This window comes from Rattus rattus, chromosome 10 (assembly GCF_011064425.1).
Source record: "Rattus rattus isolate New Zealand chromosome 10, Rrattus_CSIRO_v1, whole genome shotgun sequence".
Taxonomy (NCBI): Eukaryota; Metazoa; Chordata; class Mammalia; order Rodentia; family Muridae; genus Rattus; species Rattus rattus.
In genome coordinates, this window is record NC_046163.1 from 67899842 (window position 1) to 67924646 (window position 24805).

The 24805-nt window shown below is 50.2% G+C and overlaps 1 protein-coding gene across 1 annotated transcript in view; it reads left to right on the forward strand.

Moving 5' to 3' along the window:
- Window positions 1–24805, forward strand: part of Ptpn14 (protein tyrosine phosphatase non-receptor type 14) — a 144459-nt gene that overhangs the window by 102233 nt on the left and 17421 nt on the right. The window contains exons 6-13 of the mRNA XM_032915621.1: window positions 4283–4353; window positions 4851–4938; window positions 7861–7949; window positions 10785–10872; window positions 12141–12223; window positions 14833–14890; window positions 18066–18144; window positions 21590–23073. Of these exons, the coding sequence (XP_032771512.1) occupies window positions 4283–4353; window positions 4851–4938; window positions 7861–7949; window positions 10785–10872; window positions 12141–12223; window positions 14833–14890; window positions 18066–18144; window positions 21590–23073 (2040 nt within the window). The remainder of the gene's footprint in view (window positions 1–4282; window positions 4354–4850; window positions 4939–7860; window positions 7950–10784; window positions 10873–12140; window positions 12224–14832; window positions 14891–18065; window positions 18145–21589; window positions 23074–24805) is intronic.

A 24805-nucleotide genomic window follows, 5' to 3' on the forward strand; every position in this document is an offset into this window, starting at 1 on the left:
AAACACAAAAGCAGATCCAAAGAGATGGCTGAATAAGTAAAACTGCTTGCCCTGTAAGCACGAGGGCCTGACTGTGGTCTGCAAAAGCCACGTCAAAGCTGGGTGCGATGACATGAACGTGCCTGGATCCCAGCAGTGGTGCCCTGGGAGACAGAGACAGGCAGGTCTCTGGAAGCTCGATGGCCCAGTAGCCTAGCCGACTTAGCAAAGTTCCAGGACAACAGGAGACTCTAAGGAAGGCCAAAGGTGAAAGGCACCTGAGTACTCACATGAGGATGCCTTCTGACTTCCACACACATAACATGCACTCCGATGCATGTGTGCACACACACACAAGCACACACAACGCATGCATGTATGCACTTGCATACGCATGCAAGAGAAAAGGCAAGAAGGCAAAGGCAGAACTGTGGAGGGGGTAAGAGATCAGCGTTGGCGCTTGAGGGAAACATTAAGTATCAGGTGGTGCAACCTGGAAGGCTTTTACTCTTTCTGTTTTTGGAGATTGGGGTTTCTTATGTCCATGATGTCTGATTTGAGGGATCACAGCAGACTCAGAGCACGCCCAGTGCTTACGGTTGATGGCCAGGGTGCTCAGAAGGTTTTCCTCCGGTCCATGGCTTTGCTCTGTCAGTGACTTTGCCTTGCCCTGGACAATATCCTTCTGAGGAATCATCTTGCCAAGTAGTGTGAACTGGGCCACTTAGCCAGTAGACCCTTCTCTACACAGCCTCCACACACGGTCTTCAGTGTAAGGGATCGATCTGGGTTCAGGACATGCCAGACAGATACCCCGTGATGAAAGTATATTCCTAGCCTTCTTGGTCTTGTTTTATTTTGAGGCAAGGTCTTCTCAAGCTGACTTTGAACTCAGTGTGTAGCCTGGGTTGACCTTGAACTTGTGATTGTCCTGCCTCAGCTATCCTGCCTCTCAAGTGTTGAGATTATTCTTATTATTAGGTCTATGCTTGCTCTGTTCAGAATGATTTACCATTAGCCCCAGTGGGTGTCTATATTCAAATTTAAACTAAAGTTAAAGAAGATTAAAGGTTGAGTTTTCTCCTCACACTGGCCACCTCTTACTGCTCAGTAACCGCATCTGTGTCTAGGGGCTGCTGTGTAGGAGAGATCAGAAGTGTTTTTAACTTCCTGGAAAGCTCCCCCCGGAAGTGCTGAATAAGAAGCTGGTGTTTTCCTGTGCTCATGAGTTGGGAATGGGTCTAGGCTTGGTCTCGACCCTCATCTTTCATCTCTGAGTATACATCCCTAGTCCATCCTGCTACAATCTGTCCTGGGTGGTCTGTGCTCCGAAATTTCACCACACCGTTGCTGGGTGGCGCTGAGGCTATATTGGGGCTAACACCCCCACCGGCTTTATAACCTTGAGCAAGTTAGCCGATGGCCCAGCACCTTTGTCTTTCCTATCTGAGAAGAGAATAAATCCGACGCCATTGTGAAGCTCAAGGAAAACATTCACCTGAGGTGCCTGATTTGGTCCAGGGCAAATTCTCAGTGACCGTCATTTGGATGTGTTGCTATTAGAGTGACTCTATGACATGCACATGAGTTGATCAGTGCCACTGTCTGCATTTGAAATGCAAGCAGGCAGGGTAAACAGAGGGACAAACTACTGTTAACCGTTTTGGTATAATCAAAGCCTCTTGTCTAATAAGAAGAAAGATTCATGCTGTATAACAAGTTCGGTTCAGTCAGTCTTTACTGACTGCTTACTCTGTCTTATGAGCTTGGAAGGGTCCTTGTGGGGAAGCCCTGTGACTGGCTTCCTACAGGATGGGAAGAACGGCTGCCCTTGAAAGGTAGCCATGTTCTATCAGGGGGCTGGGGACAGGGAAGGAGCTAGGATGCTGTACCTATGGCCACAGAAGAAACACTGTAGACAGAACATTCAGAAGAGGTGTGGGGGGTTTCCCACAGCAGAGGAGGTATGTCCAGGCGAGGGAGGGCACCATGGAGGGAGTGATAGCTGAGAAGGGACATTTCCCGTTCCTTGGTGGTACCGTGTGGCTCTCCCCGGGAATGTGGGCTCCAGTGTAAAAGCGGTGTTAGGAATAGCAGCCTGCCTGAGGCTCTGAACTCTCAGGGGAGGCGGTTTGGAAGGAATGGCTGGGTCCCACTGAAGAAAGGTCCAGATGCCAGGCCCAGGTGTTGATCTAATTGTGCAAGCAGCGGGGAGCCGTGGAAAGTTGTCAACTTTGGAGCTTTCAAAGGGAAGCACGCATTCCTCTGCTGGGGGAGGGACCCGGGATGAATGGCCCTGTTTGATCCTGCCCAGTCACTGACTTGGCAGATGGCGTTTCTGCAGTGGAGCAAAGAACAAAGCACACAGACGGTCCACAGGTGTGCGGCGGTACCACACACCCTGCCATTTGTTACCCAGCCACTGCCACACTCACAGGTCTCCGGGGTGTGCAAACCTCACCCCGCCTCCCGTATGCACAGGTGGAGGCATGGACGCGCCGGTAGTAGCAAAAAGGGTGCTTTTGGGCGTTTTCAAAGTCGGCACTGGGGGTTTAAATGAAGCCCTTTGATCTTCAGTCTGTTCTCCTCCTTTGTGCCCTTTAGAATTAGCACCTGGTAGGGCTGCTTGAGAAGCCTGCGTGCAGCTAGTGTCTGCCCTTCCAGGCTCACAACCAGAAGCTAATGATAAAGAGCGCCCCCTCGGTTCATCTCGGGGAGCTCACATCCTTCCAGAGTCCGCAGAGCAGAGCTTTCAGGACATGGTTATGGGCTGGTTTTTCAGTTTTCAACAATACCAATTCCTCATGTCGTTGTTTTTGAGACAGAGTAGTTCTCGACCGTTTCTATTTTGGGAGTGGTGTAGGGGTTTCACCCATGTAGGCTTAACTTCGATATAAATGCGATTTAAAATAGTTTTGTTTGTGTTCTTCTGTGTGTGTGTGTGTGTGTGTGTGTGTGTGTGTGTGTGTGTGGTCCAGATCTGGATATCATTGATAAGTGCTGGTCCTCTGAGTTTTGAAGCTGGTGTTTGCCATTCAGCGCTCCAGTTTCCACTCTGGCAGACTGTGAGCCTCCCAAGCCATCTGTTCCCGGCCTCCCAGCACACACGTCAAAGACCCTGAGACATCCCAGCCATCTTCTCTTCTAGGAGATTCTAAGGCTGGACCTCAGGTGTTCATTCACGCTCACACGGCAAGCCTTTCTCTGACACTCTGTATGAATCAGTCCAGATTCCAGACCCCACTCTGCACCCCTGACAGTATGAGCGGGAGGAAGCCCGCAGCAGGGTGTAGCCACCACCCGTGGAGCTCAGAAGCCAAATGGTGCCTGCCCTCTTGGTGCCTGACAGCCTTGTGCTCCTTGGCTGGGTAACTAAGACAGCCGTACAAGCAGTTCCTGTAGGGGTTCCGAGATGTGTTTCAGCCCCACCCTTCCATGTTGAGCAGGAAGTAACACCAGAAGGAGCCAGCTCTGCCACCACACGGTTTAAATTCATTGCCTGAAATTCTAGAGGCAGACAGAAGGTCCTTGGCACAGCAGACACCAGTGTTCAACTCTTAAGAATGAAAGCCTGGACACTCACTGGCCTCTGCCCTAATCGTCACAGACACATACCCACAGGCCATGCAGACAGCTGGACACTGATGAGCCTGCAAGGACAGGGGTTTGAGTCCCAGAAGCCACGTCAAAGAAAAAACTGGCTTGCAGTCCTACTGCTGAGAAGCCAGAATCAGGTGAGGCCCTGGTGCCTTCTGGCTAACTGGCCTAGCCTCTCTGGTGAGACTGGGCGAGTGAGAGTCCTTATCTGTCCAACAACAATAACAACAACAACAACAATAACAACAACCACCAACCCACCAAGCTGGCTGCACCTCCTCATTGTAGGGGCAAGAGCTGAGGTCATTCTCTGCTATCCATATATTTACACATATGTTCATGTGCCATGCATATGTTCCTGTACATACATGAATTCACACACCACACATACATAATGCACACGTACATACCAAGCAATTTAATAAAAGTACATGGAAGAGGCAGGCAGGTAGGGAAGATGATAAATAGAAAAAAAGCTGCCTGGGTCTCACTGCTATGGTAGGAGCTGGGATGCCTGGGTCCCATTGCTATGGTAGGAACTTTGCCGCCTGGGTCCCATTGACGATGGTAGGAGCTATGCTTCCTGGGTCCCACTGGCTATGGAGAACAGTTGTGTGCAACAGCAGGAACCATGTGGGGACATATCACTGGGGATGCCCGAGCCACCGTGAGCCACCACCCCTGATCTGTGTTCCTGTTCTTGCAGGACTTGGCCATGGAGGAGGCTGCTCTGGAGGAGCTGACCCAGAAGGTGGCCCAGGAGCACAAAGCCCACAGGTAAGGCAGGAGGAGACCAAGTCTGCAGCCGACACAGCACACTTTCTGGCTTCTCCCAGCCCTGGCTGTGCTCCTCTGCTTCCTCCCTTCCCTCCACCCCTCTTCCCGTTTCTATATTTCCTTCCTTCCTTTCTTCCTCTCCCTCCCTGCCCTTCCTCTCTCTTTAAAAGATTTCCTTTTTAAATTTGTAGAAAATCCTCACAGCCATGAGCAAACTACTTTCTTTTTAGACAACACTGTCCAAAGAAATGTGTGGAACTATTAGTGCTTTTAAGGCTATGTCTCCTAATTTAGTAATTTACCTTCCTTTTCTTATCTTTCGGTGAGTAAAAGGCTGCTGAATGGTAATGCCATAGTTGATAAATTACCATTCTCCCCTGGTGGAAATGTTTGACATTCCCAGTGCCACAGCTCTGGAGTGCCGTTAGGATACTGAGGGTTCCCAGTAACTTTTGTTCTGCTGACCATTTCCTCCCGTGTCACTGTTCGGATTGCAGCGGGATCCTACCGGCAGAAGCTGAGCTGATGTATATCAACGAGGTAGAGCGTTTGGATGGATTCGGACAGGAGATCTTCCCGGTGAAGGTAACACACGGTCCCCACCCCTGCACATTTTCAAACTTAATGTGGATTGCCACGGGACAAAGTGGCTTCGGCTTCTCGGTGTCACGTGACATTAGTCGATGAATTGGTTACTTTGTCCTCCCTGTGACTGGACAAGCAGCCACTTAAAGGAGGAGGCTCTATTTTAGCTCACAGTTGAAGGGAGTACAGTCTTTGGTGCTGGAGAAGGCGATGGGGCAGCTGGTCACATTGCATAAGCAACCAGCATGTGGAGTCAACAGGAAGCAGAGTGGACTTCTGGGAAGCTGTGAAGCCCCAGGACTTGTCCCAGTGACCTATTTTCTTCCAGCAAGGTTCTGCTACCTAAAAAAAGGTTCTGTAACTTTCCCAAACAGAATTGCTAGCTGGCGGTGACATTTTGTAACGCGTGAGCTTGTGGGGGACGTGTCTCGTCCTAACCGCAGCGGTGTTAAGAGCTCCCTTCAGCGTCTTAGCTCAGAGACTTGGGGTTGCATCTTGAGCACATTATCTGCAGCTGTAGGACGTTCATCCAAGCGGGTCCACACACCAGCACCCCTCACCTTAACGTATCAAGGCCGGACCTGACATTCTTCCCACAGGACAAGTAGCGGGTGTCCTGTGGCTGTGACCAGAGGCCAGCTGGGGGTTTTCTCCTTGTGCTTCTTCTCTCCACTCTTCTTTGGATGTGGGGGGTGATTGGTGGCGAAGCAGATTAAACCGTCTCCAGTATGCAACCACGTTTCATTTCTCCAGCTCTGCAGAACTGTGTGGTGGGTGTTTTGTGCAAACCATGCCTAGAAAAATCATTAAAGCACATCACCTCCACTGTTAAGTGCCCCGCCTACTGACGTGGGTGTGTCAGGGAGCATGGAGGAGCCCAGAATCCAAACGTATTCCCCACTCTCTACTGACCAACTCTTCAAAAGATGGCGTTCTCTCAGAAACCCAGTGCGGTTCTCGGATCTCGCCGATCTGGGAGACGCCTGTGATTTCAGTACTTCACTCTGGGCGGGCTCCGCACGCTGCTTTCTGTGTATGCTGTGCTCCTGCTCTGTGGCTTGCTTGCGATTTGCCCTAATGAGAATGGCCTGCGAGCATCGAGCAGAACCAAGCGGGGCGGCCGCGTCTCGTGGTGAGGGCTAAATGGCTCTCTTTCAGATTCGTTTAATTTTCTTTTGCTTCTCTAATGCCGCCCTCGGTGAGGCTGTAATCTATTTTCCTTGCAGTAATGCCTGGCGAGGCCATCTGCAGCCCACTTACAGCAGCCCATATACAGTCAGACCCTTCTGTGTCACTGGAAAAGCAGTGAACTTTTCTCCGTTTCTAACAAACCAGCTTCCCTGCCTAGAAGTTTGGGTTTCACCACTGCAACCATCTGCTTGTTCGTTTTTTAGTGTCCGAACTGTAGGAAGGGCGGCCAGCGAGGCTAGCACTCAAGTCAGCTTTGTTGAGTCTCAGAGGGTTTCTGGCAGGTTCTTCAGTGGGTTACTAGCAGGTTTTTCGGGAGTTCGCTGCCTTCCTCAGAGTGGGATGACCATGGTGTTGCATGGCAATTTGAGATAACAATATCCTTTTTTTTTTTAAAAAAAAAAATCCAATCCTTAAGACAGTAAAAATTCTTCAGAAATGAAAAATATATCAGAAATAGGCTGGAGAGGTGACTCCGTGGTTAAGAGCACTTCTTGCCCTGGCAGAGGGCCTAAGTTTGGTTCCCACCTCCAGCAAGACAGCTCACGGTTGTCCTTACCTATAGTCCTAGGGAATCCGGTGCCCTCTCTGTCTCATGTGGCAACCAGACATGCATACAGAGCACGGAGCATGCACAAGACCCATAAAATAACAAGAAAATGATGTATTAGAAATGGAAGACCACAGAGATTTCAGGATCAAAGGAGGAGCTCATCCAAGCCCACTCATAAAGGTGGGAGGCGGGAGAGAAAGACTGGCAGACCGCCTGGACCGTTTACTATCTGAGCAATTCGGGGTCTGAGAAGAGGAGCCAAGGCAACAGAGGGGAGCGCCTGGTGGGTGGGGCTTCCCGAGGGCCTGAGGGCCAGCACTGAAGGGTGGACAGATAGCAGGGCTTGGACCCCAGCTGGGGAGTGAGAGGTTACACAAACCCAAGAGCTATCCTGCTGTTCAAAGCATGTGGGTGGATAGCTTTAAAAGAAAAAGGAAAGAAAGAAGGAAGGAAGGAAAACTGAAAATCTAGTAGAGCGCAACAAATTTGAGGAAAATCCTAAAGTTGCCTCCAAATAGAACGTGGTAAAGAAAGACGCATGCAGTCAGGGGATCCCACCCCGCTGCCTGCTGGCTGGGAAGCAGCCAGCTCTGTTGCGTGACTCCATCTATGGGTTTGGACTGGTAGAGTGACGGTGGGCAGGCCACAGACAAATGCTTAAGGTTGGTGCTGTCCCTTGCTTTTGTGTCTGTATTTTTAAAATGACAAATTAAATGATATATATTTGTTAGGTATAGAATCTATGGAAATCTACATGCATGTAGGACGGCAAGGTCAAGCTAACTCACGTGTCATTTCACAGTCTCAGCTATTCATTCATTCATTCATTCATTCATTCATTCATTCATAGCTTTTGTCTTGGCCCACATCTCCTCACCCCTGCAGCCTTTGTACCTCACCACTGTACTCTGCTCTGATGAGGTCCACTCCTTCCAAGTGAACTCAGTGTTTGTCTCCTTTCTCATTTTACTTAGAATAACAGCGTCCACTGACACATGCCAGAGTGTACAACTTAAAGTGCACACGGCATCCCACTCTGTGGTACATATGCACGCCTCACCCCACCCCACCCCACCCCACCCCTTCCTCACTCTTCTCTCTCGGGCTGGATGACCTTGGCTACCGTGAATGGCGTAGTAAGGTCACGACGGTAACAGATGCCTTCTGTTGATCTCCTGCAGGACAGTCATGGCAACAGCATGCACCTTGGCATTTTCTTTATGGGGATTTTCGTGAGGAACAGGATCGGAAGACAGGCAGTAATATACAGGTAATCTCTTCCCCTCTCCTTCCCCTTCACAGGCCGTAGGCCACTGACTGCCATGCAGTGAGTCCAGAGCCACACCAGGCTGGAGTGAGTTGCGTTTTCTCAGTTCCGATGAAATTAGACGCCTTCAGGATGGATGGGGCTAGGGAGAAACCGATAGTGCTTTTCCTGGAGGCTCAACCTTCCTGACTACAGCAAATGTAGTCATTTCAAGTCCACTGAGTCAGTGGGGCAGATCTTAAGGGGGAAAAGCAGGTTCCATAGTCGGCCCAGCTGATTCCCGCTGTTGGAACCGTCTATGTTCATTTAGATCCAAACCACATTCTTCCTGCAGCCCCGCCCCCTCTGTCTGACCATGTGCTGGACATAAAGTACATCTCAGCATCACTCGGTCTGTGATAACAAATTAATCAATTCGAGTATGCTATTTAAATTACTTGGACCCTTTAACCTTCTTTTCCGTTTAGTACAAGCAAACCCTGGGCAGGGATGTGGTGACTGTCCCCCGCTCCATGCCTGTCCACCAGATGGCTATGCATGGCTGCCTACAGGTTCTGTCACATTTGCTCATTGTGCGCCAGGGCAGTGTGGCCCTGTGTGGATTGACAGAACACCATTCTTGCATGAGCCTCTGATGAGTGTGGCTGTGTGTCCAGGGCAGGTAGTCAATGACGGTCGAAGCAGGCAAAACACCTCCTGGCCTGGAAGCTTCCAGAATAAGGTCTCTGGATCGGGTAGAGCTGCATGTTTACAGTTTTCCAACCGAAACTGTCCTGATTGGCATTGCTCACCCAGATCCCACTGTACCATTGGTTGATGATGTCATCCACCCCACCCCCCACTCCCTTGCTCTTTGAAGCTAGAAAGAGGAGAGAGAGACCTTAAGACTTACCCTTTTAAGGCATTGCAGTTGGTAAAATCTTACAAGGACTCAAGTTCTGTCCCTGGAACCCAGATAAAAAATGTTGGGTGGTAGCCCAGGCCGTGATCCCAGAGCTGGGAGGTGTGGCAGGTGCAGCCCTGGGGCTCGATGGCGAGCTAGGCTAACTTCCTTGCAAGTTCCCGACCAGAGAGAGACTGTCTTGAAAGCCAAGATGGATGGTGCCTGAGGAATGACACCCAAGGTTGTCCCCTGGATAACACACACACACACACACACACACACACACACACACACACACACACACGTGAACACCCTGCACATACATGAGCTGCTGAACTCAAACCGTCAGGTACAGATGTCAGAACCGGAAGCCCCAGTCAGGGTTGGATTCCCCCAGATGCTGTTCCCTGGCGGGCACAGGGTGAGGACCGCCTGTAGAGTTTTGGCAGTTGTTTTGAAGGAATTCTTCTGGAAGCATGAAGATAGCTCCTGTCTCTTAAGACCCTAGCAGCGGCAGGTGGCTTCTCAGCCAGGTGTCTGTGTCAGGGAGCACATAGAGAGGGTCGAGGACTCCTAGACGCAGGTGCGGAGCACAGCTGTTCTGGAATGGGCAGGTGACTGGGAGGAACTGAAAACCCCAGATAAAGAATTCGCCCCTCCCTGACTCAGAGTCAGGTTCTCACTAGTGTCTATGTGGAATCTGCTCCAAGGAGGAGTGAATCAGCTAATTTTTCTGCCTCAGGATGTGAGACTTGAACTCTGTGTTAAGAGGCTGCCTCAGTGCAGGGAATAGGCGAGGAGCCCGTGGTCTTCTGGGGTCCTGTGAGAGATCTAATGTGTGGTGAGGAGTGAGCATTCCAGCAGGCGCTTTCTCTCTGGGAGCATGGTAGGAAATGAGGAAGGGGCTTGCTAGAGCAGGAGACGCCAGAGTTAAGTCTTGACGCGCTGGGGATAGAGCGCAGACTGTGCACTGCTTGCCTGAGAGCAAGAAGCCGGTCTCCAGCTCCGTATATACAGTGAGTAGTGCTGCAAGCAGGAGGACCAGGAGTTCAACGTCACCCTCAGCTACGTGGTAGGTAGGTGTCAGATCAGCCTGGAATAATTGAAACCTTCTCTTTTAAAAATAATAAGGAAGGAAGGAAGGGGGTAAGGGGAGAGGGAGGGGAGAGAGAGGGAGAGAGAGAGAGAGAGAACTCAGCAGAGACTGGAGACAATTCATTGAGCATGGTGGAATGCCAAAAGGATGGAGCTGGTGCATCAGCTGAAGCTGAAGTGTCGAGAAGATGGCGGGCACCTGTCTCCGAGCAGAACGGGAAGCAAGCATTTATCTCTCCTGGTGTCTGGCACTTGCCTCTAGGTTTAGGCTCCTCAGACCCTGGCAGGCCCCAGGCCCCATACACAGGTGGATTCTCTGTCTTCCTTCATGCCGGTGTCCATGCACTGAGTGAGTCTCCTGCATGCGTCGTAGCTGAGTCTCTGAAGGCAGGCAGGGAGGCGTGCATGCGTGTGCTTAGATCACTGTGTGGAGGGCGTATGCAGCCTTTGGACCTTGTTTTCCCAGGCGGCACAGTGAGTGTGCACATCGCAACACGACTTTACTACACGTTGGGGTCCTTAAGACATTCAGGGGGAAGCGCTTTGTCAGTGAGAAACTTGGGAGGAAGGTGACAAGAACTTCTCAGAGTTTTCTTTTAGCTGCCCATGTGGAAAAGTGCATTTCATGTATGTCACACTTCATGTATGTCACATTTCATGTATGTCACATTTCATGTATGTCACTGCAGGTGTAGTTTAAATTGAACTCTTGCCTGTGTGAGTAGGCACCTACTTGCATTTCTCTCCATTTTCTCTCTTGAGAGGCGGACTATCTAAGCTTTCACTGGAAAGAAAGAGTAGTTAAATCACGGTGAGTACATGGACCGTGTTTGAGTAAGCCTGTCACATGTCTGGCCCAGGTGGAATGACATCGGGACTGTTACCCACAGCAAAGCAGCCATCCTGCTGGAGCTGATTGACAAGGAGGAGACCGCACTCTTCCACACAGTGAGTCCAGGGGCCTGCACAGCTGGGGGCGGGGGGGGGAGCATATTTTAAAGCTAACAACACCCTTCCCTGATTCTCCATGTCCTAATATGTGCCTGACCAGCCTTTTGATGGGACACATTGTCATCTCTGAAGTCTACACCCAAGGACTGCATAATCAAGTCTCTCTTACAGGCATGCATACACACACACACACACACACACACACACACACACACACTAGCACACACACTCACACAAATGCACACACACATGGTCACACACATGCACAGGCACACTGATACACACACTCACACATGCACACACACATACACTAACACTAGCACACACACTCACACAAATGCACACACATGGTCACACACACAGGCACAGGCACACAGATACACACACACATGCACACATACACTAGCACATACACTCACACACATGCACACACATGGTCACACACACATGCACAGGCACACAGACACACACACACTAACACACATGCACACACACACACTAACACACATGCACAGGCACACAGATACACATGCTCACACCCACATCTCCCCTCCCTCATCACGTCAGAGTTGGACTGCATTCGTAGGTATCCTGGGGCCGTGCCACCCTTGGTAGCATGTTAGACACACCCACACTCCAAGGGACTCGCTGTTAAATACATTCTTTCTAATACTTGCCTGGTCCCACATGACTTCTTGAATGTTCCCGCTGGCTTTGAAATAAGATTCAAGTTTGTCCAGCATGTCAGGACACTCTGGTCACAATTGTCTTCCTCAAGTGACTCCTATTTATGTCAGATTGCATTTTCTGTTGTTGGCTGACCTGAATCTTTTAGTCCCTCAGCCCACGCTCTCTGGAGTCACTTGACCCTCTCTCTGAGGACCTCCTCAGGAACCAAAGCTGTTCCCCTCACCACACTGTCTCTGGTTGAATGGCATTAGTCTTAATTGTAGGCTCTGCCTTGATTCAGTTGTTTTTAAAGTTCTACTTTGGAATTAGCGAGAACCTGTCAGTTCATTGATGCAGAACCAGGATCTTTAGTGCAAAGAATTCATTAATGGATGGACCTTTCTACCATCGTTGTTGGACCATGGTAGCACAGGCCCACTAAACCCAATGGTTGAACCACTTCCTGGCCCGAATATTATTTTTTTTTTCTTCACACGAAAGGGGACGGGATAGATGGATGCCTGTAGGGAACAATATTTGTGAACTGAATAATCTCGTCAAACAGATGTTTATCTCCCCATCTCTTCTTTTTCAAGGACGATATTGAAAATGCCAAGTACATTTCTCGGTTATTTACCACACGGCACAAATTTTACAAACAGAACAAGATCTGCACTGAGTAAGTGAATGTCTCGTTCACCGCCTCTCAGAATGGCTCGGTCCTATTAAATTGAGTGCTTCTGCGAGGTTGCGGTCCCCGGTTCCCATTCATTCTTTCCCCTTGATCCTTCTAGAGGCCGTAGGGAGAGACTAAAGGCAGTCAGGAGGGAGAGAAGTTTTAAGTGAGGTCTACTGCAATCCATGTGCCTAGAGAGACAATCATTCCCAAATTGACTATAAATGTTTAACTTCCCGGATGGGTGGGCCACATCAGTGCCTTCCCGGCACTCGGCTCTGGGTTCGGAAGAGCCTAACTGCTCCCAATTTGCCCAGGTGCCCCTCCGTGTTAGATGCGGGCTATATTCAGAAGTGGGGAGCGGCATGATGAGCTAACTTAAAAGAGAAGATGCAGTCGCCAGCTCGGCCTGTTTCCGCTCACAGTTGGCTAACCCTGCGTGCGCTCCTGGGTCGTGCCATCTGACTGCAAACGAGGGGCCAGGGTAATTAGAGGGGGATTCGGAAGGCACTCCGAGATGGCGCGCATCTGTGTGTCTTGTTAATTTAGTTCAGACGTAAAGATGATAAGTCTGAGTCTGATTGAGGGCACTTCCTCGTGGCCTGACCTCGGCGATGGCGTGCCGGGGCCCAACTCTGCTGTTGCCTTTGCTTCGCTTGCTTTTAGAAGGCGGCCCTCAGCAGAGCGCGTTTGCCGCTTGGGCCCCCAAGGTGTTTAATTTTGGTTCAAAGAGCGTCGGGGATGTAAATGCCAGAGAGAAGCTGTCTTTCCACTCCCACAGTGGGCATAGCCAAGCGGGGTAGACTACTGCGGTACAGCACGTACCGCTGTAGAAGGCAGCTGCTCAGAGCTGGATCCCCAGGTCAAGGCAGACTTTTTCTTCTCCCACACCCCACGGCCTCTTTCAGATCAGGCACTGCAGTTGGCCACTGCGAGGGTCTAAGAGTACAGCTCGTACGTCTCATAGTCTAGGCCTACCAGCAAAGATAGGAACGCTGCCTTACAGACCAAGCAAGGGCATAACCTTGTCTCCACAGACACGCTGTCAGAACCACCCCACGCAAAGGGTCCTAGTCTGCTTTTGCCTTCGAATTTGGCTGGTGGCCTTGACACCCTCAAGAATTCTGTAGCTGCCTCCTGTGTGGTGGATATGAATGAGCCCCTTTCTTAGTTCCGGTCTCGTGGTTCAACCGTTTCTCAGCGAATGGACCATTGCTGTGTTCGTGTTTAGCGTGTCTTCCGTGGTCTGTGTTGAGTGGCATTCGTGAACAGTACGTGTGACTGTGACGCTGAAAATCAAGAACCCTGTTCTGCAAGGGAAGAAGCACTTACACCTCCTCTTCTCCACACACACTTTGAGCTCTGTGATCTCAGGTCAAGGGTGTCCCTCCAGAGTTTTCCAAAACTTGAACTGTCCCAACAGCCTCCTCCTCCATCCAGGGCTGTCCACTCAGGAGCCACTCAGGTTTGTCCTGCAGCGTCTGCTCCTGCAGAACTGGTTCTTGCCAGATGGATGCCCCACTCTGACCTGGGGAGGAAGAGTTGGAGGACCGTGCTTAACTTGAGAATGCTAACACTGAACCTGCCCAGCTGTTAAAGGCTCAACAGCACTGCGTTTATCTCCGTGGTTTCACCGGAGCAAAGATATTTATCAGCAGGCTGGTGGGAGGGTGAAATCTCCAAATAAGGAGAGTCTTTCTTTGAGGAATTTTAGCCCAGTGAAAAGTCTGTATTTTGTTTTTCATTTTGCTTTCAACACCCGGTGGCCCTGGGACCTCCTGATACCTGCTCTCTAGAATGGATACCCTCTGTTCTTGTTGTTGCTGTTCAATCAATGCTGGGGTGTGCTCTCTCTAACAGACTTGCTGGGTTGGGGACATACCTCAGTTATGGAATGTTTGCCCGGCATTCGCTGGCTTTGACACCCCAGCATCAGAACTGAATTTAAAGCAAGCAGATAAGACCTCTGACTTGGCAAACATTTGCAGCGTATACTTTCTTTATGGGCTCAAAATGAAAATATATTTTCTCTATTTTGGAATTTTATTTAAACTGGAAGCATTTTAAAAGTATTTTTATTATGCACACAGATACACAATGGGCACTGCTTTAAAAGTCCATGTGCTGTGAGGTTTTTCCAGTCTTTATTTCTCCCATGCTGTTTCTATAGAAATAAGCCTTATTCACCTAGCAATAGCGAGGGAAGGATTACAGAAATATGTGTTCCGAACATCTTGAAGATAAAAGAAGAATGGCAAAAGAGTTTGCAGTGTTGGTGTTCAGGTGTGAACTGTGTGTGCTGTGCATGTAGGTGTGAATTTTGTGTGCTGTGTGTGCAGGTGTGAACTGTGCATGCTGCGTGTGCAGGTGTGAACTGTGTTTGCAGGCGTGAACTGTGTGTGCTGAGTGTGCAGGTGTGAACTGTGTGTGCTGTGCCCGTAAGTGTGAATTGTGTGTGTGCTGTGTGTGCTTAGTGTGCAGGTGTGAACTGTATGCTGGGAGGCATACCTTACTGGTCTGACCTGTTCCCTCCTTACCCTTCCTTGTCTTTCTGAACATTTGTTTTTTTGATCAGCAATAGTGATGGTTCTCATGTTTAATCTTTCATACAGACAGTCAAATTCTCCACCACCGATCAGACGCCAGCCCACCTGGAGCCGCTCCTCACTGGTAAGTACACTCCTTAGTCAGTGGTCTGGCTGTTGGCATAAAGGTTTGTGTTACAGAATTGAGGGGCGGTGACTAAGGGTGCCATGACCAGGGGAGATTTGCTGGAAGTATAGGAGGTCATCATTCACTTGCAGGAGGTGTGGTAATGTCTGCTGTGTTCCGCTCTCCCATGGATACCTCTCCTCTCTACATGCGGTTTGAGGTGCTCCCCAGGCTTACTACAGGCTAGACTAGTCATCCCTTCATACTGTTTGCCCATCTTTCTGCTGACATGTCCCAGTTGTGAGTGCCGTAGATAGAGCGGAGCAAACCAGCCAGAAAAAATGCTTTTTAAATGAACCGCAGCCAAACACGGGCTCAGTATATCGAATGGATTGGTTGGCTGGGGCATTTCCTAATCTCCAGTCTTTGTCAATCAGCCCCTGCCTTCGGCTGATCTTCTTACTTGTTAAAAGCTGTTCTCTTTCCTGGTGATGTGCCTGGGAAGCACAGCTGTAGTTCGGCTGTAGGCTCTCTGTGCTCTCCGTGTTTAAGGATTACACAAGGGTGACAGGATAGATCTGTGCTTTTTTTTCCGTTTCTCTTGTCAAAGCTCTTAGAGGTGCGACTTTTTACAGAGTCAGAACAAACGTGTGGCCTTCCTACTCTGCCGCATGTACAAGTCCCTGGGGTCGATAGGCAGGAACACCATAGGGAAGTTTTGCACAAGTATCTGATGTGCACCTTGCCTGCCTTCAGTTTCCCTCTTAGAAAGTTTGGAGGACATTTTTCTTTCGCTTTGTTTTGTTTCCTGAGAAAGAGTATAACACAGACTCTTAGAATTCTAGAGCTGAGCCCCATGGGAATTCCTAAGCCTGTGTGGCTGTTGCTGATGTTGGTGTGACTGTCTCCCGTGGTCTTCCGCTTTGGCGATCTGGAAGGACCTGCGTCTTCCTCTGGAGCACAAGGCATTTGCTCACACACTGGTCTCCTCTCTCCGTTGTTAACGCTGTCTTCCTTTTGTCTGCATCTCCCGTTCTTGTCAGTGAGACCCAGTGTCATTTATACCTGTGAACTATGATGACAGACCCCATGTTCTCAGACAATCTTGGGATCCGCAGAACCTCCCTTTTTGACTTGGATGAAGTGGTCTACAGGGGTCTGGATTCTGAGTTCTCTCTTCACCCAGCCCTGTAGGTCTGAACTATCCTTACACACGAGACAACAGACTACAGAGTCTTCACAGTGCTTGCTGATACACATCTTGACTTTCTTGCAAATCTGTCTTTCTCTTTTATGATGCCTGTTCTCATAGCTGTTGTTGTTATTGTTATTGTTGTTGTTGTTGTTGTTGTTGTTGCTGCTGCTGCTGTTGTGTTGACACAAACCCCTGGATATACCTGACATACAGTCTCTTTTGAAGACTTGCTTCCATTACGTTGGCTTGAGCATGTCTGTAGGACATTTTCTACACTGCTAATTGATGAGGGAAGGCCCAGCCCACTGTGGGCGGTGCCATCCCTGGGCAGGTGAGTCTGGGCAAGCCAAGGCAAGCTGGGAAGCATTGTTCCTCCATGGTTTCTGTCTCAAGCTACTGCCTTGAGTTCCCACCTTCATCTCCTCAGGGGACTGTGACCTGTAAGCAGATAAACACTTTCCTCCCCCAAGTTGCTTTTGGTCATGGTTTTTTTTAACCACAGCAATGGAAACTGAGCTAGAACATCTGCGCTGTGGCATTTATTTCTGTATTCGCTGATCTGGGAGAAAAAATATTAAAGTAAATAAATAAATAAATAAATAAAATAATAAGAATAGATTGGTGATTGGTCATTGACATAGTTTTTGGTAGAAGAGCATTTCTCAAACATATAAAGGGTGGGTGACCTTAGGTGGATGTAGCCCGACACCCCCCCCTGTCACCAAAAAAAAAAAAAAAAAAAAAAAAAGAAAGAAAGAAAGAAAGAAAAAGAAATTAAATTAGCTATTACTGGTTCTCACTGTAAACTTAGTGCACTTCATGAAACCACTTATTGATTTAACGGGAGCAGGAGGTGGCCATAGCAAAGCTCCTTTGTGCTTCTGCTTCTGTTTCTCACGTGGCTTTGTCCTAGTTCTTTCTCAGTAAATAAAGCAGACAGTCCGTGCCCACTGTGTGAAATTTTAGTTGTTTATGTGTTATCAACAAAAGGGAGAACACTTTGCAATGGCAGCTCCAAGACCATCCACCAGGGCTTGCGGGCTGCTCAGAAATTCCAGCTCCCCTCGCACCTGGGGCTCTCTCACTCCATCCCTGTGTTTCTTTCCTCTCTGGTTCCTGTTGACTTTTGGATCCCTTGTTTTCTTGTTCTTCCTTGTTACTTACTTGGTGCGTTGAAACTCGATATATGGACCAGGCGTTGAAGGCCCACAGACCTGCCTTCCTCTGCTTCCCAAGTGCTAGGATTAAAGTTGTTGCCAACAAGCCCAGCTTCTGCATCAGTTACTTTGAGATCAGAGGTATAAGGCTAGCCCAGCTAGAGGCACACTGTCCTCTCTGGTGCTTTATATGTTTGAATCTCCCCTCCCTCCACCACACAAGAAGTGTGCCTTCTTCTGCAGCAAGAAGTCCGTCAGACTGGTCTAAACAGCTACGTTCAAGACTCTGTGGGAAAGATCTACATTGGCTCAGAGGGTGTTCTTACTGCCTGGCCCATGCCACATTTGCTTCTGCAGTGCCATTGACACTGTGGGTATCACACATTGGACTCCTGTGTAAAATCACCACTTGGCCAAGCTGGGTGCAGCCCTGACCCTACAGGAGCCTCCCTGGTGCTCTAACCTGGGACCATGGGTTCTGCTGCTGTGTAAGGAATGTGTGGACTTGGGAGGCAGCCAGTTTTGGACAGAACAAAGCAAATTATCTTCCGTCTCTTTGACGGGCGTGTCTCTTCTGATTACGTCCGTTCTGAAGGCCAACGCTTGAGAGCGTCAGATGGCTGCTCGTGACTTTGGATGATGGCTGCTTTTTCTCTCTGGCCTTGAACCACTTTCAGCTGCCCTGACCTTCACTACCAGATGGGAGCGTAGGTCTGTGGAAGTGGGTGGGTCAGAAGCGTAACCTACAGTGATGTGGCGTGCTTCCCTGGGTGTCTGGGTGGCTTTCTAGCATCTCTCAACAGTCTTCCAGGCTTCCCCAGCTCTGTTTTCTCTGTTTCAGCCAAGGCAGCAGCCGTATATCCTGCCTCCCATGCATGTCCAGTGCAGTGAGCACTACTCGGAGACCCATACTTCCCAAGGTAACTGTAGCTCCTCCTGCCTCTTAAAGACAAAAGGCTGGGTCCTAGGGCCCAGCACAGAAGCTTGCTTGAAGGTGTCAATGATGGTTTGATGGTAACACTGTCATTGTCTGATCTCTCTGGCTACATTGTCATTGTCTGATCATGCTGGATACATTGTCATCTGACCACAGGTGGCAACATTGTTGTTGTCTAATCACAGTGGCAACACTGTCATTGTCTGATCACTAAGTGGTGACCTTCAGCACATTAGCTGTCTGAGAAGAAGCCCTCCCGCCACCAGCAAAGTGAAGGCTGTATTATTGTTTCCTTCTCTCCTACCCATTCTTAGTGGGCCAGGGTTGGAGATGGACAGCTCAGCTCTCCCACAGGCATACAATTTATGCTCAGTGCCAACGCCAGCAACTTGGAGCAGCCACATGGTGATAGAGTGACTGGGAGAAACTTACCCTCATCATTCAGTGCTTTTCTTAGTCTCCCTTCAGGCCTTTTCGACATGTATGGGACAAGAATGAGCATGGATCCAGTGGTCACGAGGTGTCAGGTGTTAGGCTGGGGACTTGCTGTGTGTTGTCTCATTTGATGCCCACAGTAAGCCTGAGCTAGTACTGTTTCCACACAAAAGTAGGGAGACAGATATTAGCATTCAGATATCAAAACACACATCTTCTCTCTTCTCTCTCTCTCTCTCTCTCTCTCTCTCTCTCTCTCTCTCTGTGTCTGTGTGTGTGTGTGTGTGTGTGTGTGTCTGTGCATGAGCACAGTAGGTACACACAAACATCTCTGTGTGTGTGTGTGCATGTATGCATGTGCCTGTGTGTACGTGCATCAGCAAGTGTGGATACATGCACATCTTATGTGTGTAAGCCAGAGGTCCATGCTGGGCGTTTTTCCTCCAGCCACTTTCACCTTTTGAGACACACGTTTTGGCACTAAACATGTCACTCGCCGGTTAAGTAGATGGGCAGTGAGTGGATCCTCCTGTCTCCTGTTTCCCAGCCACACGTGGTGGGATTACAGACACTAGAGGCCACACCTAGCATTTTTATAACGTGTGCTGAAGATCCAGGGCCAGGCTGTCACTTCTAACTGCCTGTCACCCCAGCTACGGTCACTTTATCTCCTTTATCAGCAAACCATAAATTTTTATGAGTCACGGTGTCTGTCACCCTCTCCTAGCTATTCTGAAGCTGCTGCATTTGGAGGCTGGAGCACGAAACCTAAAACAAGACCGTTGAGTGTGATCGCACTTTTTATAAACAGCCTAGCAGAGCTACCAAAGGTCTGTGGAAGAGACCAAACCCCATTGGAGGTGGATAAATCCTCACACCTTGCTCTTCTTGTTCCTCCTGCATTGATTAATTTTGTCTACCCTTCCTTTTCAGATAGTTGGTTTGTTTTTTATGACTTGTTTATTTAATTGTATATGAGTAAATATTATAAATGTATATGAGCGCTTACATGTGTGTAATGGTATGTAAATTGTTTGGTATACCATTTGAATTGCATACCATTTGAATTCAGTGCCCATGGAAGCCAGAGAGCATGATGGATCCTCTAAACTCGGGTTACAACAGTTGTGAGCGTCCATACGGGTTCTGGGAACCAAGTCTGTGACCCCACTGCAGCCAGTGCCCTTAACCCCAGAGCCATCGCTCCAGTCCCAGCTGGATGCTGCTGACCTCAGTTCTCTTCTTCATCTTTCCTTTGTCTCCCCTGCTCAGAAAAGTGTACCAGCAGGAAGATGGCTTCCTGGTGTGCTCGTGTGTGAGAGAGAGGAACTTTGGATATCCAGAGTGGGCCTGAACTCAGACACTGGCTTTTAGTAGCTCTTGAGGTGGAGTTGTGACTCAGTAGTTGTCTTAGCTGGGGTTTCTATGATAAAACACCACAACCAAAGCCTCCCAAACTGGGGAGGAAAGGTTTTATTTCGGCTTATGGTGCTCAGGTCAGGCTCTGTCACTGAGGGAAGTCAGAACAGGAACTCGGGGCAGGAAGTGACACAGAAGCCACGGGCAGGCACTGTTTACTGGCGTGTTTCTCGTGGCTTACTCAGACTGCCTCTTTAGACCACCAAAGACCACCTGCCTGGGGTGGCATGCCCACAGGAAGCTGAGCCCTCCCACATGAATTGAGGCAATGCCCCACAGACTTGCCAGTCACATGGAGGGGCTTTCTAGATTGCCACGCCTTCTTTCCCATATATAAAGTTGACAGAAAAGCTGGACGGGGCAGCAGTGACTTCACTGGCTTCACAAGAGTGAGGGCCTCAGGACGCACAGATGCCAGGTGAAGGTGCTATTCTAACTGTGTCCAGCCATGGCGGTGGGCGTGGGATCCCAGAGCAAGAGGGCTAGTGAGGTTAGCCAATTGAGAGCCCCGCCTGAGTGAATGACATACAGGAGTGGCCAAGGATGCTTCTCAGCACAAATGTTGCTTCTCCATGTGAATGCATGTGCATGCCCCCCACAAACATGTACACCCCTATATACATGTATGCCCCCACATATATGCATCTACATATACACATGCCTCCACATACATGTATGCCCCCACATACATGCATGTCTCCACATACACACATACACACATACCTCCACATACATGTGTGCTTCCACATACATGAAAGCCCCTATAAACACGTATACCCCACAAACATGCATGCTCCCACATCATACACACATGCCTCCACAAACATGTGTGCCTCTACATGCATGCATGCCTCCGTATACATGCATGCTCCCACATACATGCCTCCACAAACATGCATGACTTCACAAACATGCATGCCCCCACATACATGTGTGCCTCCACATGCATGCACACCATAAATACACATGAAAACAACTTTTATAGCTCTTTACTTTCTTTCAGCTTTTGCTTCCTTTACGGGAAGTAATCTTGATGGTGGAGCTAGAGGGCAGTTTCAGGCGCACCTTGAAAAGCTCCTGATTCAGACTCTGCCATCCATGACTCTGCTCAGAAACCATGGAGGTGCTGGCCACACTGTTAGTCTCCCTGCTTTCCTAAAGCTCAGCAATCTGTTAGGTTAAGAGCCCTTTTTGGCACAGCGGTTCTGAGGGTGGGGCAGTTTCAAGTCTATCGCTCTATTAAACCTTTGACTTCTTGGCCCAGATATCCGGTTCTGCCCCTAAGCTGTGCACAAGAGACCAGTTCTACCCAACAAGTGGCTCATTGTTTGGATCTAATTATAGCAAAGTCGAGACTGCCTAGGCGTCGCCCACTCTGCACACTTTCTTCACATGCCTCTGACATGTCCTATGCATGTTGTCCCAGAGAGCAGTCCTTTGTGACGTGTGAACAGGGTTATGACTCTGCTGTTTAGGACACGTTCCGGTAATTCACTCCAGGGATATAGGGACAGCTCGGTTGAGACAGGGTGATGTATGCGGTGCTTCACACTGCTCTGTTTGACTTTTTGCAGACAGTATCTTTCCTGGGAATGAAGAAGCCTTGTACTGCAATTCTCACAACAGCCTGGACCTAAATTACTTGAATGGCACTGTCACCAATGGCAGTGTGTGCAGCGTTCACAGCGTCAACTCCCTCAGCTGCTCCCAAAGCTTCATCCAGGCGTCTCCAGTGTCCTCCAACCTCAGCATCCCGGGAAGTGACATCATGAGGGCCGATTACATCCCCAGCCACCGCCACAGCACCATCATCGTGCCGTCCTACAGGCCGACCCCAGACTACGAGACAGTCATGCGGCAGATGAAGAGGGGGCTGCTGCACGCAGACAGCCAGAGCCGGTCTCTGAGGAATCTCAACATCATCAACACCCACGCCTACAACCAGCCCGAGGAACTGGTGTACAGCCAGCCAGAGATGCGGGAGAGGCACCCCTACACGGTCCCGTACGCACCCCAGGGGGGCTATGGTCACAAACTTGTTAGTCCATCTGACCAGGTGAACCCCCAAAACAGTGCGATGCCTAGCAAGCCAGGGGCCGGCTCCATCTCGCACACAGTGAGCACTCCAGAACTGGCCAACATGCAGCTCCAAGGAGCCCAGCACTACAGCACGGCCCACATGCTCAAGAACTATCTCTTTAGGCCGCCGCCCCCTTACCCCAGGCCCCGCCCTGCCACCAGCACCCCAGACCTCGCCAGCCACCGCCACAAGTACGTCAGCGGCAGCAGCCCTGATCTGGTAACTCGCAAAGTGCAGCTCTCTGTGAAGACCTTCCAGGAGGACAGCTCTCCCGTGGTCCATCAGTCTCTGCAGGAGGTGAGCGAACCCCTCACTGCCACCAAGCACCACGGCGGAGGTGGCGGCGCGGTGAACAAACGCCACAGCCTGGAGGTGATGAACAGCATGGTGCGAGGCATGGAGGCTATGACGCTCAAGTCGCTCAATATCCCCATGGCTCGCCGCAACACACTTCGGGAGCAGGGCCCTTCCGAGGAGGCCGGCGGCCACGACGTGCATGGCCTCCCCCAGTATCACCACAAGAAGACCTTCTCGGATGCCACCATGCTGATCCACAGCAGTGAGAGCGAGGAGGAGGAGGAGGCCCCGGAGGCCGCACCTCAGATTCCCGCGCTCCCGGAGAAAGTAGAATACAGTGCCCAGCTGCAGGCCGCCCTGGCCCGCATTCCCAGCAGGCCCCCGCCTGAGTACCCAGGGCCAAGAAAAAGCGTCAGTAATGGGACGCTGAGACAGGACCAGGGGACCCTCCTTCCTGCCATGGCCAGGGCCAGGGTGCTGAGACACGGACCAGCCAAGGCCCTCAGTGTCTCCCGGGCTGAGCAGCTAGCTGTCAACGGGGCCTCTCTGGGCCCCTCCATCTCTGAGCCTGACCTAACCAGCGTGAAGGAACGGGTCAAGAAAGAACCTGTGAAGGAAAGGCCGGTGTCAGAGATGTTCTCCCTGGAGGACAGCATTATAGAGAGAGAGATGATGATTAGGGTGAGTGTCCCCACTCCCGGGTCACTGGTAGGAAGCCCCAGAGCTGGAGGCCTGGAGGAGGGAGGCTTCAGGGAACGTTTTGGGATTTAAGGGACTGTGGGCGTTCCAGGCGAGAGTGATGATGTCACCAGCTGTCGGGGATGCCTTTTCAAATAACCCCCTCTGTCCCACTGTCATCCCTGGCTTGTGGCCGATGTACTTGGTACAAGAACATCTTAGTGAATGGGTATGCTCCCGAGGAGTTTGCTACCGGGTTCCAGTCCCCGTCAGATCCGCTCACACACGCGTGCACGGGCACACGAAGATGCCTGCTGTGGTGGTGTTACAGATAACCCCTCACTGGGATGCGCCCAGCCTAGGAAGCTAGTTCTGTTGGGTGGGGCGAGACCACGTGGTGACAGATGTGTATAAACAAGGAAATAAACACCTCTTACAATGAGAATATTGTTGGATTGTAGTTGCTGCTGGGAAAGAAACTATTCCTGCTTTTCCTGGAAACCCTGGCCTCCTTAAAAAGCCATCCAGTTACGTAACTGTATGGTCGACTCCTTTTCCACTCATCGCAGCTGTGCTGTCAGGTAGCCGGCCTTCGGTTAGCAACTCTGGAAGACTCCATATTTAAGTTGCTTTGCTGGAGGTCATTAGGGCTCATTGCTAAGTCTTCCGATCTCATCCTTGGGAGTCAGCCCAGAGGGAGGAAGTGAAGGCCGGTGTTACAGAAGCCACATTGCTGGGTTCAGAGATCAAGTCCAACCTTGTTACTTTAGAACAGCCTGAAGGCGGCTGGTGGTCAGCTGGGTGGAGACATCAAGGGGCAGCATGGATGGACTTAATGCTTCTTCCTTTGCAGACGGAGAGGGAAATGGTAGAGTTTGTACCTGAGACTCTGGGACTTAAAAAACGAAACCGGGTTGGGGATTTGGCTCAGTGGTAGAGCGCTTGCCTAGCAAGCGCAAGGCCCCTGGGTTCGGTCCCCAGCTCCAAAAAAAAACAAAACAAAAAAAAAAAACCCCCACAACTTTGGGCGGGGATGGCGTGAAATGCGGGGGGGGACCATGAGGAGGGAGCTTTCCCAGCTTGGAAGAAAGTTATTCTTTGGTGTAAAACGATGTTTCAGCACATCGTGGCTCCAGTCCTCTTAACAGCCGAGGTCGCTTCAGGAATCTACCACTCTGAGCACTGAGCTTCCAGCTTGGCTCTGCCGAGTTGAGACTTAACGATGTGCACATGGTCTTGTAGCCTTGTCTCAGTCATCCCCATCTTAAAATAGCCTGCAGCCATGACCCTGGTACTGGTCCTCCCTTGGAAGCATCCCACAAACCAGGGAAGAGTGAGGAGGTGTTTTCTGCTTGTCCCTTCCCCCAGTTCTGTTTTATTCCAGGATGGCAGATCATTCCGACTGGCAGATTTCCCCTGTTAGACCCCCTCACCCGGCCTCATACAGCTAGGAGCTCACAGGCCGCTCCCTTTGCTCAGTGTCCCAACCTCAGAGAAGCACCAGGAGGTCCAGCAAAAAGGCCATCCCTGCCAGTGGCTCCAACACCCAAGATGAATCCTTGTCTTGAAGTCTGTATTTGTACTCGCTGGCCTAGGGGGTGTCCACACAGCCTCCATGCTTCTCAGTGTACGGAGAGTAGGAAAGAAGGCCCCTGAAGCCACATCAGACTCCCTTACTATGAGAAACCTCAAGCCCTTGGGAACTGGAGTGGGAGGGGTGGTACAGGGAGAGCTC